Source organism: Mus musculus, chromosome 6, assembly GCF_000001635.26.
Source record: "Mus musculus strain C57BL/6J chromosome 6, GRCm38.p6 C57BL/6J".
NCBI lineage: Eukaryota > Metazoa > Chordata > Mammalia > Rodentia > Muridae > Mus > Mus musculus.
In genome coordinates, this window is record NC_000072.6 from 41,379,548 (window position 1) to 41,397,806 (window position 18,259).

At 39.2% G+C, this 18,259-nt stretch overlaps 1 protein-coding gene and 1 further gene across 1 annotated transcript; both read left to right on the forward strand.

Moving 5' to 3' along the window:
- Positions 1–18,259, forward strand: part of Tcrb (T cell receptor beta chain) — a 667,076-nt gene that overhangs the window by 488,252 nt on the left and 160,565 nt on the right.
- Gm5771 (predicted gene 5771) lies at positions 12,809–17,709 on the forward strand. The gene is made up of 5 exons (NM_001038997.2): positions 12,809–12,881; positions 15,115–15,271; positions 16,446–16,699; positions 17,109–17,245; positions 17,507–17,709. The coding sequence occupies exons 1-5, from the start codon at positions 12,842–12,844 to the stop codon at positions 17,654–17,656; spliced, it is 738 nt and encodes a 245-aa protein (NP_001034086.1). The 5' UTR covers positions 12,809–12,841; the 3' UTR covers positions 17,657–17,709.

Consider the following 18,259-nt stretch of genomic DNA (forward strand, 5'->3'; position numbering starts at 1 on the left):
CATGACTATGTGAGCTTCACATCTCTGAACAGTCGCTCAGAGTTCCCATCTCTCCATGGTGTTTTTCATTTACTTGCTCCTGGGATCATTCCTAAACGGAAGGTCTGTCATATTGTCATCTCTGTCAGGTTTTTCAGATGGTTAACATACTTTCATTTTTCACAATCATGTTAGAGTGAGGTTCAGAAAGGATTGATTTTTGATGGGTTCCTCTTTACCTGAGAAATTATCTAAAACTGGCATGCTGCCTCAAGGCCATAGGAAGATATGGAAATTATTGGAGCATGTGGGAGTGGGTGCAGGTGACAGCTGAATTCACACTCACAATCAAACCAGAGGTCCCAGTGGGACAAATTACACATCCATTTTCCTTCTGGCATTTCTCTTCCTGGAAGAACATGAAAGTGGAATTTTCCATGTCTCTAATGGTGCACCAATTCTTGCCACAATGGGTAAATGTGGCCATCCATGTATAGAAGGATGTTTAAATATGAAAACAACCAATGTGGGTTTTTTCATATTTAAAGTATACTCAAAGTTTCTCAGACCATCTCTTAGTCATCCATACCTATTCTCATGTGTCTGTTAATATTCTATACTATCATTTTGCAATCCTAAGGCATGTCTTTTTAAATCTCAACTCCTATCTCATTATTCTTCCTCTACATATGATCTCTTTCATATCACACTTTCATATTTTCCAATAAAGTGTATTTTTTGAATAAGAAATGCAATAATTCATTCTGTGTAGTGAAAAGTTCTTTGGATCTCTATTCCAGGAAAATGATAATTTAGTAAAAGTCTGTGATAGCAAAGCTGGCCATACATAATCAGGGGATTTGACTCTTTGTATCCCATTTTCTGTTCTTCACATTGCATGTGGACATACTTTCAATTTTCATGTCCCTAGTAGTTCCATATGTTGATTGTATTAATTCAGGGGTTTTGTTCTAATATGAAGTCACATGAGAACTAATCATTTGAGTTCCTAGGTCATTTAGGTGAAACTGAAAATTTGTTCATGGCTGGGTATGCCACTGAGTGATTCTCTCTTTTTTTTTTAAGATTTGGTTATTTATTCTATGTGAGTACACTGTAGCTGTCTTCAGACACTCCAGAAGAGGGTATCAGATTATATTACAAATAGTTGTGAGCTACCATGTGGTTGCTGGGATTTGAACTCAGGACCTTTGGAAGAGCATTGGTGCTCTTAACAGCTGAGCCATCTCTCCAGCCCCAAGTGATTTTCTTGAGTGAATATTTTAGAAAACTAACCTCAGATCTGGGCCACACTGAATAGTAGCAGACTACTTTTTAAAACATGGAATAAGTAGGCTTTTGCATTTTGCCTCCTTTCACTCACTCACTGGCAAGTTTGCCTATCCTAAAATATCCAGAGAGATTGATTTGCTGGTATTGTAACCTATTTCTTGAGAATCCAACTAGATGTAAAATCAGCAGCTCTCTCAGAATCCTCTAGGACGAATTTAGAATTCATAATGTAACAGAAGACTCATAGACTAAACAATACAAGATTTTTGGCCATTGTGTTTTCAGAGAGCCATTGTTGGATTACCAGGAACACAGCCTGTAAGCCCCTCAAGAATACCTCTTAATTAGTATTTATTCATTCTATCAGGTATGTTTCCTTGGAGATCATGGCTAGTTCACTCCATGAGGAGAAACCCATACTTCACACTACTAGACTCTACAAGAATTGAGGCTAGATAATTTATAGACCCATAGAAAACATAATATTATAATTCAGCTATATGAAGATAGTAATGAAATGACTTTGATTTTTTATTTTCAACTTTCTAGTGTTTTATTTTTTATTGGATGTTTTCTTTATTTACATTTCAAATGTTATCCCTTTCTTGGTCTCTCTCCCGCCCAGAAACACCCTATCACATCCTCCCTCCCCCTGCTTCTATAAGGTTGTTCTTCCACCCACCCACCTACTCCCACCTCTCTGCCTTTGATTCCCCTACACTGGGGTATCTATGAAGCCTTCCTAGGACCAAGAACCTTTCCTTCCATTGATGCATGACAAGGCCATCCTCTGCTAAATATGCAGCAGGAGCCATGTATACACTTTTGCTGATGACTTAGTCCCTGGGAGTTCTGGGGGTCTGGTTGGTTGATACTGTTCTTCCTATGAGGTTGCAAACCCATTCAACTCCTTCAATCCCTTTCTAACTTCTCTATTAACGAACCCACAGTCAGTCTAATGTTCGGCTGGTAATATCCACGTCTGTATTTGTAAGGCTCTGGCAAGGACTCTCAGTAGACAACCATATCAGACTCCTTTCAGCACACACTTCTTGGCATCCACAATAGTGTCTGAGGTTGGTAAATGTATATGGGATGAATCCCGAGGTGGGAGAGTCTCTGGGTGGCCTTTCTTTTAGTCTCTGCTCTACACCTTATCTCCATATTTGCTCTTCTGAGTATTTTGTTCTCCTTCTAAGAAGGACCAAAGCACATGCCCTTTGGTCTTCCTTCTTGAGTTTCATGTGGTCTGTGAATTGTACCCTGGTTATTTGGAGCTTTTGGGCTAGTATCCACTTATCAGTAAGTGCATAACATGTGTTTTCTTTGGCAGTTGGGTTACCTCACTCAGGATGATATTTTCTAGTTCTATCCATTTGCCTAAGAATTTTATGAATTCATCATTTTTAATAGCTGAACAGTACTTCATTGTGTAAATGTACCACATTTTCTGTATCCATTTCTCTGTTGAAAGACATCTGGGTTCTTTCCAGCTCCTGGCTATAATAAATAAGGCTGCTATAAACATAATGGAGCATAGTGGAGCATATATAAAATGATTTTCTATGACATATTGCTATACCCACATAGCAGAACATTAAAAAAAAAAACCTTTCATCAGAGAATCTTCTTGCAGCAGATGGCAATTAGCACAGCTACCTACAAGTAGACAATATTGAGAGTGTGAGAAACTTGGAAATCTCATCTCTAAATAGCAGTTCTTCATCGGACTTATCACATCAAGGCTCATGGATCCATGCATAAACGGGCATAAAAAGATTTTTATGTGTCAGAGGTGGTTTATGACACCAAAGTAACAGTAAATTCAAGATTCAATAGAAGTAATTCACACACAAACTTGGAGAGACTATAATCTATACTATTCAGGAGAGACAGGTCCCAGCATTGAGAGGGCAAAGTGGACACAAGGTCCCACATCTATGAAAGAAGTTATTTGCAATTGATACCTTGGAAAGGAAAAATCAGTTTTCTCTAATGGAGTGTCACTAGGTATATTGACCATAGATTAGAGAAAGAGATGTGAGTTGATACGTGGAGATGTAAGTTGATCAATACAAAATATTATCCATTTTCTTTTTACTTTTGAATGCTGACTTTTTATTAATACTTTTTCTAAACTCATATTAATGACAATAATTACATATATTTTGTACTTTAATTTATATTTATTTTTCTGAAAAAATACATTTCTAGTTTTTTTCATTAAATTATTTTATTTACATTCCAAAATTCCACCCCCCCTTCCTGGTCTCCCTTCCCAGAGTTCTTTACCCTATCCCATTCTCCTGCCTCTGAGAGGGTGCTCCCCTCCCCACCTACCCAACCCTATCTAACCCCCACCAGCATCCCTATTCCCTGGAGCATCAAATTTCCACAAGATTAAGCTTAAGCACATCCTCATCCATTGAGGGAGACGAGATAGTCTTCTGCTACATATGTAGCCAGGGCTACAGACCAGTCCATGTATTCTTTTAGTACAGTGGCTTAGTCTCTGGGAGCTCTGAGAGATTTGATTATTTGATTCTGTTGTTCTTCCTATGGGGTTGCAATTCCCTTTAGCTCCTTTACTCCTTTCCCTAACTCTTCCATATGGATCTCTGACCTCAGACCAGTCATTGGCTATAAGTATCTGCATCTGGCTCAGTCAGGTGATGGTAGAGCATCACAGAGGACAGTCATGCCAAGCTCCTATCTACAAGCATAACATGGTATCAGCAATAGTGTTGGAGTTTGGTGTCTGCTCATGGGATGAATCCCAAGTTGGGGTAGTCTCTGGATGGCTTTTCCTTCAATCTCTGCTCCATTTTTGTCCCTGCATTTCATTTAGACAGGCACAATCCTGGGTCAATTTCTTGGGATGGGTGGGTGGTACCATCCCTCAACTGGAGGCCTTGTCTATCTACTGGATGTGGTCTCTTCAGGATTCATCTCCCCACTGTTGGGCATTTCAGCTAAGGACATTCTCATTGGGTCCTGGGAGCCTCCCACATCACTGATGTGTGGGACTTTCTAGAGGTTTCCCCATTCTCCACCCCACAGTGATACATATTTTTATTCATTTTTCCTAACCTTTTAGGTTTCTCTCCTGCCTTCCCCATACATGATCCTGTCCCCCCTTTTTCCTCCTGCTCCCTTCTCATATTCAGGTCTCTCCCTCACTCTGATTCCCATGATTATGTTGTTCCCCCTTCTAAGTGGGATTGAAGCACTTGGGCCTTCCTTCTTGTTAGGTTTCATTTTATATGTGAGTTGTATCATGGGCATTCTGAATTTTTTGGCTAATATCCACTTATCAATGAGTACATATCATGTATGTCCTTTGGGGTCTGGATTACCTCACTCAGGATGAGATTTTTCTAGTTCCATCATTTGCCTCCAAATTCATGATGTCCTCATTTTTAATAGTTGAATAGTACTCCACTGTGTAAATGAATCACATTTTCTATATCCATTCTTTGATTGAGGGACATCTGCATTGTTTATAGCATATAGCTCTTACAAATAAAGCTGCTATGACGATAGTGGAGAATTTGTCATTCTGATATGGTGGAGAATCTTTTGGGTGTATGCACAGGAGTGGTATAGCTGGGTCTTTAGGTAGAACTATTTCTAATTTTCTGAGGAACCACCAGATTGATTTCCAAAGTGGTTGTTCCAGTCTACCTTCTTCAGTTCTTTGTATATTTTTGATATTAGCCCTCTATGGAATGTAGAAGCCTACATTAGTGAAGATCTTTTCCCAATCTGTAGGTTGCTGATTCATCCTATTGACTGTGTCCTTTGCCTTATAGATAGGAAAAGAAGGGGAAATCTATAGAAAACAAGCAAAAGATAGATGAAATTATTTTATAGGAGAAAAGATCATACATGATTTAGAAATAAATAGTATTAGAAGGAGAGTACATGAGGCTATGTAGTTGCTATGATGAAACAAAGATTAAAGCATTAAAATATGATGTATAAGCATGTACAAAGCTAGGACTTCATTTTCCTGGCAACTTGAAGAATTAGAAATGGCATTGCCTAGAGAGATATCAGAGAGAGCTAGCTTCTTAACTTGCATAACTTTTAATACTTTGTAAGCAATGATTTTAAAATCAGTAGTTTGTAACCTTTCTGTGTTTTCATGAAAGCAGTTACTAAAGACTGCTGTCTGCTGAACCAGGAAAACAAAAGAGCTGTGCCCAGCTACCCAAGAAGAACAGACTGTGTGAAACATATAAGGAAATGTGCTTTGGATTTACCTTTAGTTTCAGTTTTAAGAAAGCTGGAGTTGGAACTAATGATCTTGGATTCATAAAATTTATGTATATTTAAGAGTTTCTAAACTATTATTAATAATGATCAAAGCCTTGATAATGTAGGTTTAGTAAATAAAAGACTGGGTTATGTTCTCTGGCCAGAGAAGGTAAAAGGTTGAGAAGAAAGGCAAGGCAAAAAGAATGTAAGGGAGTAAGGAAGAATGGGAAGGGAGAAGGAAAGGGAATGAAAAGGAAGAAGGAAGAAGAAAGGAGAAGAAGCAAGAATGATAATCCTCGGGCAAAGAGAGAGTAATGGAACTGACAGCTTGCATCCACTACTGACTCCCAGACTCTGAGTCATTGTTGAGTCAGCACCATTCCTAGTTCCCCTTTCTCAGGACCCTCCTCACATTGAAGCTGAACATTAGCATTTGCCTAACTCTGAGAAAGTTGTTGTGCATATTTTGAAACTGTTTTCTCTGCCTTTAGATAGAGATTTTATTTTTATACCTAATATCTTTTCATAGAAAATTGTCCCCCACGGGTTTTTGTAATTTCTTCACTGTTCTTTCAAGCCCAGGTGTCTGTCCTCTTTTTGATCCAGTTTGTTAGTGAGACTTTTCATAGAACTTTGTATTTTACTTATGCCTTTTTCCTTTACAAAATTTCAGATTGAGTTTTCTCCAATATTTCTACCTCTTTTATCAATTCTTATTTTATTATCTTATGTGATGGTTTGGATATGCTCAGCTCAGGGAGTGGCACTATTAGAAAATATGGCCTTGTTGGAGTAGGCCTTGCACTGTGGGTGTGGGCTTTCAGACCCTCATCCTAGCTGCCTGGAAGTCAATATTCTGCTAGTAGTCTTTAGATTTAAATGTAGAACTTTCAGCTTCTCCCACACCATGTGTGCCTGAATGATGCCATGTTCCCATCTTTATGATAATGGCTGAAACATCTGAACCTGTAAGCCAGCCCCAATTAAATGTTGTCCTTATAAGAGTTGCCCTGATCATGGTGTCTGTTCACAAAAGTAACCCTCTAAGACAATCTTACATCCCCTTCCTCTTTTCCTGTTTGTATTGTTACTCAGGTAAGTATACCTATATATACTTTTCTCCGCACTATTTGTAGAGGAAACTATTCTTCCTAAATTGTCTATTTGGAACATTTTTGTTAAGATCAGGTAGCTGTATCTACATGGCTATTTTGGTGCCCTGGTGTTTTTCGCTACAATGACAGTGTATAATAACTTGGATAGGTACTGTAATATTGCCTGCTTTTTACATTCTGCTCAAGATTACATTGTCTATTCAAGGTATGGACTTTAGTTTGATTTCATCTACTTCTATGAAGAATAGAATTAAAATTTGATGCAGATTAAACATATACTTAAAATTTCTGTTAGGGTTTTTAATGTTTGATTGATATATAATCATATCACCTGCAGAAATTAATAATTATTTTTGAGATTGTAATTACAAAATTTCTCCTTTTCTTTTTCCTTAGAATTAATGGCCACTTCCTAAATTATTATTACATGCATATATGTAATGTGTATATACACATATATGCATATACACGTATTTTCCTAAATATAATCTACTCCACCTGTATAAAGTTACTTTATATGTATGTTTTCAGGGCTACCTATTTGGCACTGGGAAACCATGAGATGTGTTCGGTGTCTTTCTTCTTGGAGAAAACCACCTTTATCACTTCCAATTTTCCTCAGTTGCTCGTAGTTATTTGTGTTGACTTGAATCCTGATGAGGATTTTTTTCACCAATTTTGGCAGCTCCCTTTGAGTAATAACTGATTAATTTACACTTAGACAGCCTCAAATGAGACATTATGGGTGTAGCTTCTAACAATACGAGACAAGATAAGCTCACAGTAATCTTCCTAATCCTTCTGCTCTTACAGTCTTCCCATGCCCTCTTTGAAATGTTGTCTGACCTTAGATATGGGAGTGTTTTATAGATATATTCACTGGGACTGGGCTCCACAACTCTGCATTTTGATTGGTTGTGTTTTAATGTAGTGGTCACTGTCTATGGCAAAAAAACTATGTTTTTCTTAATGAGGAATGAAGACTACACTTCTCTGTGAGCATAAGAAGAAAGTTTATTCTTAAGCTAGAGAAACACAAGAAACACTCCACTCTAGCAATATGATAGGAAATAAACTCTACTTTTAGTAGAAAGGTAAAGGTATAATCCCTACATTTTTCCTCAAGCAGCTACTAATAAAAGTCGCTTTCTTTCAGAGATATAGATTCTTTATTTTGAAAATGGGGTAAAAGTATCTGTTATCTGATGTGTGTGTGTGTTATGCAAATAATTATGGAACAAGAATAATGCAACCAGAATGCTCTTGTCAGAGCATACTAGACTAGAGTATGACTGTGATGGTGAACCCGTAAAAACTAGTGGTTGTATATGCTTTAAAAGATTTTGATGAAGGGACCCTGGTATAGCTGTCTCATATGACGCTATGCCAGTGCCTGGCAAATACAGAAGTGGATGCTCACAGTCATCCATAAGATTGAACACAGGGACCCCAGTGAAGAAGGTAGAGAAAGCAGCCAAGGAGCTGAAGGGGCCTGCAACCCTATGGGTGGAACAAGAATATGAACTAACCAGTACTCCCAGAGCATGTGTCTCTAGCTGCATATGTAGCAGAAGATGCCCTGGTCAGCCATCAGTGGGAAGAGAGGGCCCTGGGTACTGCAAACTTTATATGCCCCAGTACAAGGGAACGCCAGGGCCAAGAAGTGGGAGTGGGTGGGTAAGGGAGCAGGGCAGAGGTGGGGGGAGGGTATAGGGTACTTTTGGGATAGCATTTGAAATTTGAAATTTATATAAAGAAAATATCTAATAAAAAAAGTATTTCCATTATGTAAAGCTTACTTGATCATCTATGAAAAGCAGAATAAGAGAATAAGTACAACATTAATTTAAAAACTATACTCTACAGCACTAAATATACACAAAGAAATTAAACACTATTTTCAAAATTTAAATACAATGATTTGACAGTGTGAAACATTGAACGGGAATTAGAAGAATGTTTTAGAGAAGTACACAAAGTAATATGTGTATTAGAATAAATAGTACGGGAAATTGCATAGACATTCAAATGAAGAGGAAATGGCTGGTTCACCAAATGTACCATACAGCTCTCAATCTAGAATATAAAACAATAGTTCTAATCTGCAGCAGTCTTCTTATCCTACGATTGCTAATATCATGGTGAAAGATGATTTCATGTGATTAATATGAGCACAACACATTAGATAGTTAAACATTCAAACTTTATTTATAGAATGCTACAGTGTCATGCCCTTCAACGTTTCTTTACAGATAAGGACAGAGTGAGAACAATAAGTCTTGTCATCCTTCTGACTAAAATGATTTCCCATATGCTGTTGAGGATAGTTTTCATGTGGGACACCTGGCCAGTATATGCTGGAATGCTGGAATACTAGTACAAATATTTGACGTTTTCCTCTAAAGCAGCACTCTTATAAACACTTCACAGCAAGTAAATAGAATAGAACTGACTTTTTTGGGGTGGGAGTTCTGGCTGTTGCACTGTAGACGGTGACAAAGAAAGAGGTCATCATAGTATCCCTGAGCTTAGCTGATGGCAATATAAGTTAAAAGTAAAATCAAGAGATATCCATGCATGCAGACAACTATGCCAGTCAAAGAAGGCAGGAAATGGTGGCCACAGACCTTTCTGCTGCCTTACTAGTCAGATGGGCCATAACGACACAGAAACCTGCATGCTACCAAGTCATGTAGTACAGGTGGGGGAAGACAGGGAGTGGCCTTGGGTTATGAGAGTAGATAAGCTGACCTTGCCCCTTGCCAACTGCAGCACTCAGAAGGGAGGTACATCACCTGGGCAGCCCTGATTTGGCTCTGGTAGAAGGGGCACAGATGAACAAGCAAGATGTGCGTGAGAACATAAGAGCTGGACCTACTAGTTCTCTTATGTCTGACGTGAGGTGGAGTAGGTGAGGTTGAATGCCCTTACTCCTAGCTCCAAGAACATGAAAGCAGATCTGTTTCTGTCCCTCAGTGGATGGAGAGTAGAACCTGTAGCTTACCTGGGCAACACTGGAGCTTGCCCTGCTGACAAAGGCATAGGTGAGCCATCCCCAAGTGTGTATGAGCTGGACAATCAGCCCATCCAAAAATCTGCAACATCTGCGATCTGTTAGAACTCGTGAAAGGCAGGTACTGTTGATCCAAAACATCAGGATCTCCATGACACAGGACAACAAGAAGATAACTAGAAGTTCTCCTTAGGATTAGATATTGCTGGTGTCACATAATTCAGAGACCTCAAATGGAACCAATGACACATTGCACTGGGCATATGCATAAGAAGATGTACGGACAGTGGGATGTTTTGGTACAAACTGCGGCACACTACAGCTTCCACCACAAAATATTTTAGTCTGTTTTGTTTTCTTTATTTGTTTTCTTAGTTTGTGTGTGGTTTTGTGGTGGAGGATGCAAGGACAAAGGGAAATATGAGAGGTTCAGAAGAACAGTGGTACAGGGCAGCACATTGGAGCTGGCTTTGTGGGCATGGGTGTGGGTAAGCCAGTGCTGAGGTTATGAGAGCAGAAGAGCTGACCCTGTCCTGGTAACCTCAGGTGGCCTATCCAGAGCAGTGTTGGAGAGTTCACCCTGGTTGTGCAGATAATAGAAACGCTACAGGCTGACCAGATCAGCTACCACCCAGGCCCAGATCCAAGAATTGGAAATGTCCCATGTCCCACCCCAAAATCCATATCATCTGTGTATAGGCTTGTGAAAGGGCCAATCCTTCTCATTCAAAGCTGTTGGATGTCCATGACACAGGGAAACAACAGGATAACTAGTAGAAGTCCCAACGAGGACCCAATATTGAAGGTGTCACAGAATCCAGACACCATGAAACAAACAAATGACTCATTATATTGAATATTTGCAAGTAAAGATATGTGGGCAGATAGGTAATTTTGAGGCATGCTGTGACACACAATACCTTCCACTAAAAGATATTGTACATACTCTGTTTAGATTTTTGTTTTAGGGTGTGTGCATGCGTGCGTGCGTGTTTTGTGCTGAAGATTGCAAAGATAGAGGGCAGATGTGAGGGGATGGGGAGATGAGTAGGACTGGAATGTATAGTATAAAACTCACAAATCAATGAAATATTTTAGAAAAAAAGAAAAAGAAAAGAAAACATGAAATGTTAACTATATTACAGAAAAATTAGTTACTATCTACCCAGCCATAATAATATCCTAGCAATCTGACTGCTGGTTATGCATACCTGTGTTAGACATGATTCAAATAGATACGAGGTCATGGTAATGCAAGTTTATGAGCCACATTGCCAGGTAAAATATAAATTTATTATTCAAGCTCTACCAAGAAGAAAATGAAAAGCAGAGTTGGATGTTGAACTTGACAGGCAACTCTTGCTTGCTTAGCAGTCTCTTTTTAGATGCCATCTGTGGCAAATCTCACACTTCACAGGAGTTTCCATATCATTTTGGATCCTTGGGACCATATGGCAATTTTAGATCATTCCTTGGACAAAAATGAATCCAGTAATATCATCTTCCTTATTAATTAGAGATAATTCCATTTTTATTCTTTATTATACACCAGTTTTAAAAGGACAAGTGGGGCTCCATACATAAACCATGTAGTGTATGACTGTCGTCTGAAACATCTTGTAAAGCTGTCAAACATTTTATAAATTGAATAGTACTCTATTTAGGCAATACCTATGGGCTACTTTCTGAGATTCAGGGCTCAGAGGAAAGGTGTATGAGTCCAAATTCTTTTGTGTAGCTGGGCCAGACATACCAGAGATGGGTACAGGAAATATTTAACAGGACTCTCATGGGTGCCTTTCCTAGTGCATTCTGGGATCCATTTGCTCTAACATTCTCCATAAGCAACATGTCAAAACCAATCACTAGATTCTGAATTCAAATTTTGATTTTGTAAAGCATCTCTAGAATGTTTGTTTATCTTATATATTTTAGTGAATTTAGTTATGATTTTGCTTGTTCTTGTTCCTCAATAAGACTAACTAAAAATGTAAGTAGATTCTATAATAAGGTTCCTCACATTAGCTCATAAAAATAAATGTAATCTAACATATCATTTCTCAATAAACTCCATCTAGGCATGTTATGTCTCAAGAAATTTCAGCGCTACAACTCTGATCTTTGTTAGAATTCATCCATGGAGCTTTTACAGACAAGTTTACTCTTAACTAAGTTTGATATAATATTGTCACTGAAAAAAATAGAATATTAGAATCCTTGTTTATTTTTAATATTAATTTCTATTTTTAACATTGATCCATGAAACCTTGTCAATTTAGTCATCTTTTTACTGAAGGTAATTCTCAGACAGAAATCAGATTGACCATTGTTCAAGTCCTTCTTCACATCTGACCTAGACTGTACATTTCTATATCAAACTGTGTGTTTTTGAAAGAAGGGAAGTTTAATCTTTAGTACAGATTATTAATATAACCATGAAGATGCTGAAAATAGACTTATAAAAGCTTGAAAAAATGAGTGCCAAAGTCATGACAGAGAGGAGAAAGGAGAATGTGATATTGGCCTATCTCTGGAACATATTGAGGAAGCTCTTCCTGAAATTTCAGTTTTCACACTTTGAGGTACTCTCCAAGTAAGATCCCTGCTGGAAAGGAGATTCAGAGAAAAGCCCACAATAGAAATCGTGTCTGTTTCTCTCTCTCCCATATTGCTTCATATTTTATTACTGCTTACCAAGGTTCTTGGATATAATCTTTCTATATGATGAATTATTCTAGAGTTAAGAATCATCAACTCATAGCCATTAGAAACAGATACAAGACATTTCTTTTCATGAATCTCTAGGTCTCAAAAATCTACTCATCTATAAATATCATGTCTTACTCAAAGTAAATCAAAGAAGTTTCCCATGATGTTAGGGTATATCTTAGGAATATGGGCATTCTCTACCACCAAGCTTCTTTCCATCAGTCTAAGGTCAAGCTACATACACAAAGTCTATGGTTCCAGGCTCCTTTCAAGAATCACCTGCTTTCCTTGTCCTTATCACCTACCCACAGAGTAGACAAATAGGGGAAAGATAGTGTAAGGGCTCTGGGAAGGGGAAACCCACAGGTGTGCTTGTATAGAAGCAGTGGAGGCCCTCTCCTTAGTCCCTCCTTCTCCCTGAATTGGGGTATAAAGGCAGGCTTCCATCCAGGGCTCACTAGCTTCTACCACAATGAGTGCACTCCTCTTCCTGGCCCTTGTGGGAGCTGCTGGTGAGTTCCATGCTTTCACCTAGGTCTTGCTCTTCCTTCTAGAAACTGTGAACCTTGCCACTGAGGCTGCTTTCCCATCCTATCTATACACCAATATTTTCCTTCTTCCTCCAGCAGCAGCTCTGCTTCCAATCTTCCATGCTTCTCTGTAAGCTTAAATTTCTTGTCCCTTCCACTGTAATTTATTATATGATCAGAGTCTAAAAAGGAAGGCATATTGAGGTTCTATGAAATTAACCAGCAGACCTCCTGGAGATGAAGGTAAGTGTCTTGCTGTGATACCCAGGGACTGAGGTGGGGTACAGAGTAGCCAGACCAGAGCTTTCTCCTACTGTTCTGGGGCCAGAAGCCTGGATTTTGGCTCTTAACTCTCTTTTGCTTTTCTTAAGCCAAAACCTGATGGCTTCAGGCAATGGAGTTCTTCTGTTGTGTAACAGCAGGGGATTTTAAAAAGAAACTTAGTTACTTAGGCTCTTTACTCTTTAAGGGCCCTCCTGCTGCCCTAGATGGCCTCAAAGCCTATTAACTCTTTGTGAGCCAGAAAGAATAAAAAAGTATAAGAGAAAGTCATGCACATACACACACACACACACACACACACACACACACACACACACACACAAATACATCTGGTAGATGACTTAGAATGAATGTTTTTCCTTGGTTATTAATTTGTTCCAAGCATATTTCTCTTAGTACAATTTATGAAAGTTCATTGTACTACTTTTAATGCAGCTTTACTTACTATTCTATGAAGAGGAACATATTTTATTCTTGATTTGAGCTTTATTATGTCTTTCTGGCAAAACAGCTAAAAACATCTTCTTAAACTTTCTTCCTAAGATTATTTGAATCAAATCAGTAATTCTATAAAGACATTCATAAAACTAAACAGCATTAATTCATGAAAGTTTATCTTTAAATTGATGGCAGGAAATTTGGTCAATAGGCTGAGATGATGCCCAAGAAATACAAGGCTATGAAATTATGGCAGGAAAGGCATATCAGCACTAAGGAGCATCCTGAGACAAAGTCTCTTGTGCTTATAGCTTGCAACAACACAAAATGGTGGACCACTTCCAGAAAACTCATTTGCTTGACATAACCTTTCATACAAGGCTTGTGCCAATTAATATCTTAAAATTCTTACCTTATATGTCTGGGACAAAGACTTGATATTAGGAAGGACACTTCTATTATAGATATAGACACACACACAGAGTTTTAAAATATCAAAGTGATGTTAAGACTAGTAAACATGCAGTATAATTAAAAACCAATAATCTTTGGTTATAATATCAACTAACCTGGAACCATGGGGCTTGCAGACCCTGAGTTACCAATCAGGAAATATGCTTAAGTTGGACCAACCCTATACATTTGTGCAGCTTGGTCTCTGTGGGACCCTTAACAAAGGGGACCTAGGATCAGTTTCTGAGCCCTGTCATTGTATCCCCTTCCTCACACCTGGATTACCTGGTTGGTTGTCAATGGGAGAGGATTTGCCTTGTCTTTCTGGGTCAAGAAGCCCCAGTAGGGAGGTACCCAAGGGGAGCTCCCTTTTTCTGAGGGGAAGGACACATGGCAAAGGGGAGGGATTTTTCAGGGAAGAATTGAGTAGGGAGAGGCTGTGATTGGGGAATTTTTATCTAGAAATAAAAATAAAGAAATAAGGTAAATAAATAAAATAACATTACATTCTTCTCTCCGGTATAAGACCTACTCTCTATTTGTCATTAATATACAGACTTGACCTATAAAAGCTTGTAGGTACATAAATCTCCACATACCCAGGACTTTTTCTAAAATAGTTTCAACGATCCTACCCACTTTAAGTACTGTTAGCCATGGGTGTCAATGAATGATGAACTTGAGATCAAACCAGATAGTTGATTAGAAAACCATCTCTATGCCCTATTACTCCATGCTGAGAACATTGACTGTCCTTGTGCTGTCCTTCAGAATGAAGTCAACTACAGAGTGCTTTTCTATTGTCCTGCAGTAGTGAGGATCACTGTATGTTGGACATGCTGCCACATACCTACTGGGAATGCAGTGATACCTTCTGGCCTTCAGATTTTTATGTTTTTTTTTGTTGTTGTTGTTGTTGTTTTGTTTTGTTTTGTTTTGTTTTTTACTCTTTAAGGACACCTACCTACCTGAAAGCTGAGGGCTCCACTTTCCAGCACTTTGATGAATTGTCTTCTCATTGGTCTTCTTGTCTTTATTCAAGTTGCTTTCCCTGTGGATGATGATAAGATCGTTGGAGGATACACCTGCCGAGAGAATTCTGTTCCCTACCAGGTGTCCCTGAACTCTGGCTACCACTTCTGTGGAGGTTCCCTCATCAATGACCAGTGGGTGGTGTCTGCAGCTCATTGCTACAAAACGTATGTGATGGGTCCTGACTGTACAGAACACACATTTGCTGTTTCTAAGGGCATAGTATAAGATCAGCCTGTAACTGAGGGTATAGAGTGAATGGGAATAGTCAGACAAGTGAGATTACTTACTGCAACTTGTTCACAAGTTTGAATAGAATACAAAAACAGTATAGGAAGTCTTTTAACACATAAGCCATCCAAAATAATCAAGCATAGACATGATCAATGCAAGGAAAGTTGATTTTAGAGTAAAAAGAACCAAACATGAAGTCATGTAAACACGTTGACAAATAGTGACTGTGTATCCTATACATCGGGTGATAAACTCAATTTTCAGAGAGTGTGAACAATTTGTAAGCTTTTGAAAAGTTCCAATTTCAAATAATTTCACTATGTACAGAGCACTGGTGATAAATTTTGATACCAGAGAGTATAAGAACTGAACTTGCATCAAAATAATAAATAAACAAATAATTAAACGGTTAACAAACAAACAAGCAATAAATAAAAGTGAGATGTGAGACGTTCATCTTAAAAGGAACACAGGTATATTTTCTCACTATAAAAATGAATGCAGAAGCTGTCAAAGATTTTCACAACCGGTATCTGAGTCCTATAGCAAGAAATGGTATCAGAGTTTTCAAAAGAAGATAGGTTTTGTCATTCATTTTCTTCACCAGTTATTTTTATACTCTACTAGGGCATGAGTAATACTGTCCCCCACATGGGCTATCAACCTTCACAATGGGTTAAAATTATAAAAGAATGTTATTAAATAATAGACTGAACAACCTGATAGTCTAGATTGAGACTTGTGAGGTTTATAGTCAGTAAAAGAGAATGAACCTCTTACAAAGTCTCAGATTCCCATTGTGTAGGTTCAGATACCACATACTGACCCTTCTGGTGGAAATGCAAAAGTACAGCTTTCTTCCAAAAGGAAATGGGGACTAAAAGTTCCTGTGTGTAGTGATCTATGACACAGTGGATGAAGAGACCTTCAAATGACCTCTTAGTTCCTTAGCCCTAAACACCATCTCTCTCAGGGGAAAGAAAAGGAGAGTGTGATACTTCTGCAAGGTTTTGAAATCTACAGATACAAAAGAGTGAGGGGCCTGAGAAACTTGTAATGTCTTGAGTCAGAGAGTAACAGACTGCAGCATTCTTCTCTTCCCAACAGCCGCATCCAAGTGAGATTGGGGGAGCACAACATCAAAGTCCTGGAGGGCAATGAGCAGTTTGTCAATGCTGCCAAGATCATCAAGCACCCCAACTTCAATAGGAAGACCCTCAATAACGACATCATGTTGATCAAGCTCTCTTCCCCTGTGACCCTCAATGCCAGAGTGGCCACTGTGGCTCTGCCCAGCTCCTGTGCGCCAGCTGGCACTCAGTGTCTCATCTCTGGCTGGGGCAACACTCTTAGCTTTGGTGGTGAGTAGTACCTATCATGTAACCTACTACCCTTCTCTCTCTTCCTCTCTTCTCTCTCTCTCTCTCTCTCTCTCTCTCTCTCTCTCTCTCTCTCTCTCTCTCTCTCTCTCTCTCTCCACTGCAATTGTGCTAAACTCACTGGTGTCTAGATTGTAAATATATTGCAGGTGCAGTACAAGTACACATTTGCACTAAAAATGAACTGATCCCCAGAATGCTGGCCAGGCACATGCAGAATGTACTATTATTATCTGAGGAAGGACATCAGCAGTGCATATTGTGGAATCAAAAAGCCATAGTTTCTAAGTGAATGTTCATATCTCAGGAAACAGTCCATTGCTTGCCAGCTGGTTCGATGCTGGCTTGTTGTGTGGATAAAGGAGTCTTCACTCTTTTCCTTTCCTCACAGTCAGTGAACCAGACCTGCTCCAGTGCCTGGATGCCCCACTGCTGCCTCAGGCTGACTGTGAAGCCTCCTATCCTGGGAAGATCACTGGTAACATGGTCTGTGCTGGCTTCCTAGAGGGAGGCAAGGATTCCTGCCAGGTGATTGCCACTCTCCACTTATGCAGACCTCTGTTCTGGGAGTGTACTTCAAAGCCTAGTGGTGTGAGACAGAAAGTGTGCTGTGGTGTTGTGGTGAATGAGAAGTAAGGGGATCTTTTTGGATTTCAACAAATTAGTTAGGATAGCAGGTGGGCTGTGGAGATAAAGAAATGTTAACATGAGAATAAACAGGTATTGAGCTTACTATATGCAGCCCTATTACACATGCCCTTACTAATACACTGTGTTCCTCTTTCCCAGGGTGACTCTGGTGGCCCTGTGGTCTGCAATGGAGAGCTCCAGGGCATTGTCTCTTGGGGCTATGGCTGTGCCCTGGCAGACAATCCTGGTGTGTACACCAAGGTCTGCAACTATGTGGATTGGATTCAGGACACAATTGCTGCCAACTAGAGATTCCCAATCCCTCTGTAGTCACTGTCAATAAAGTGAAGTATTCATTACTACCTTTGTTTCTGCCTCATCTCTTTACCCTTTAAGCATTAAGGGAAGTTTTCATTTTAAATTATTCTTCTTATCAGTTGAATGTTTCTTTTTTGTTGTAATAAAGAGGATTTATTTGGGGGAAGGGGCAGGAGAAACTGGGTAGAGACAGACAGGAGCAAAGTGATGAGGACAGAGAAGGAGGAACAGAGAAGGGCAGAAAGAAGGAGGGAAGGGAGGCTGCCCCTGGTAACACACACACAGAGAGAGAGAGAGACAGAGAGAGAGAGAGAGAGAGAGAGAGAGAGAGAGAGAGAGAGAGAGAGAACACAAAAGAAGAGTCATGGAATGATAAATACAACAACAAAAAAGGACACTCAACAAATTCTCTCTCTCTCTCTCTCTCTCTCTCTCTCTCTCTCTCTCTCTCTCTCTCTCATTTTTTAATTTTATTTAATCTTTTTTTCCACTCCAAATTTTTACCCCCTCCCACCCACGGACTGTTCTCCATCCCATACCACCCTCTTAGCTAGTCTCCACGAGGATGTCCCCACCCCCACCCCCATACCCTAT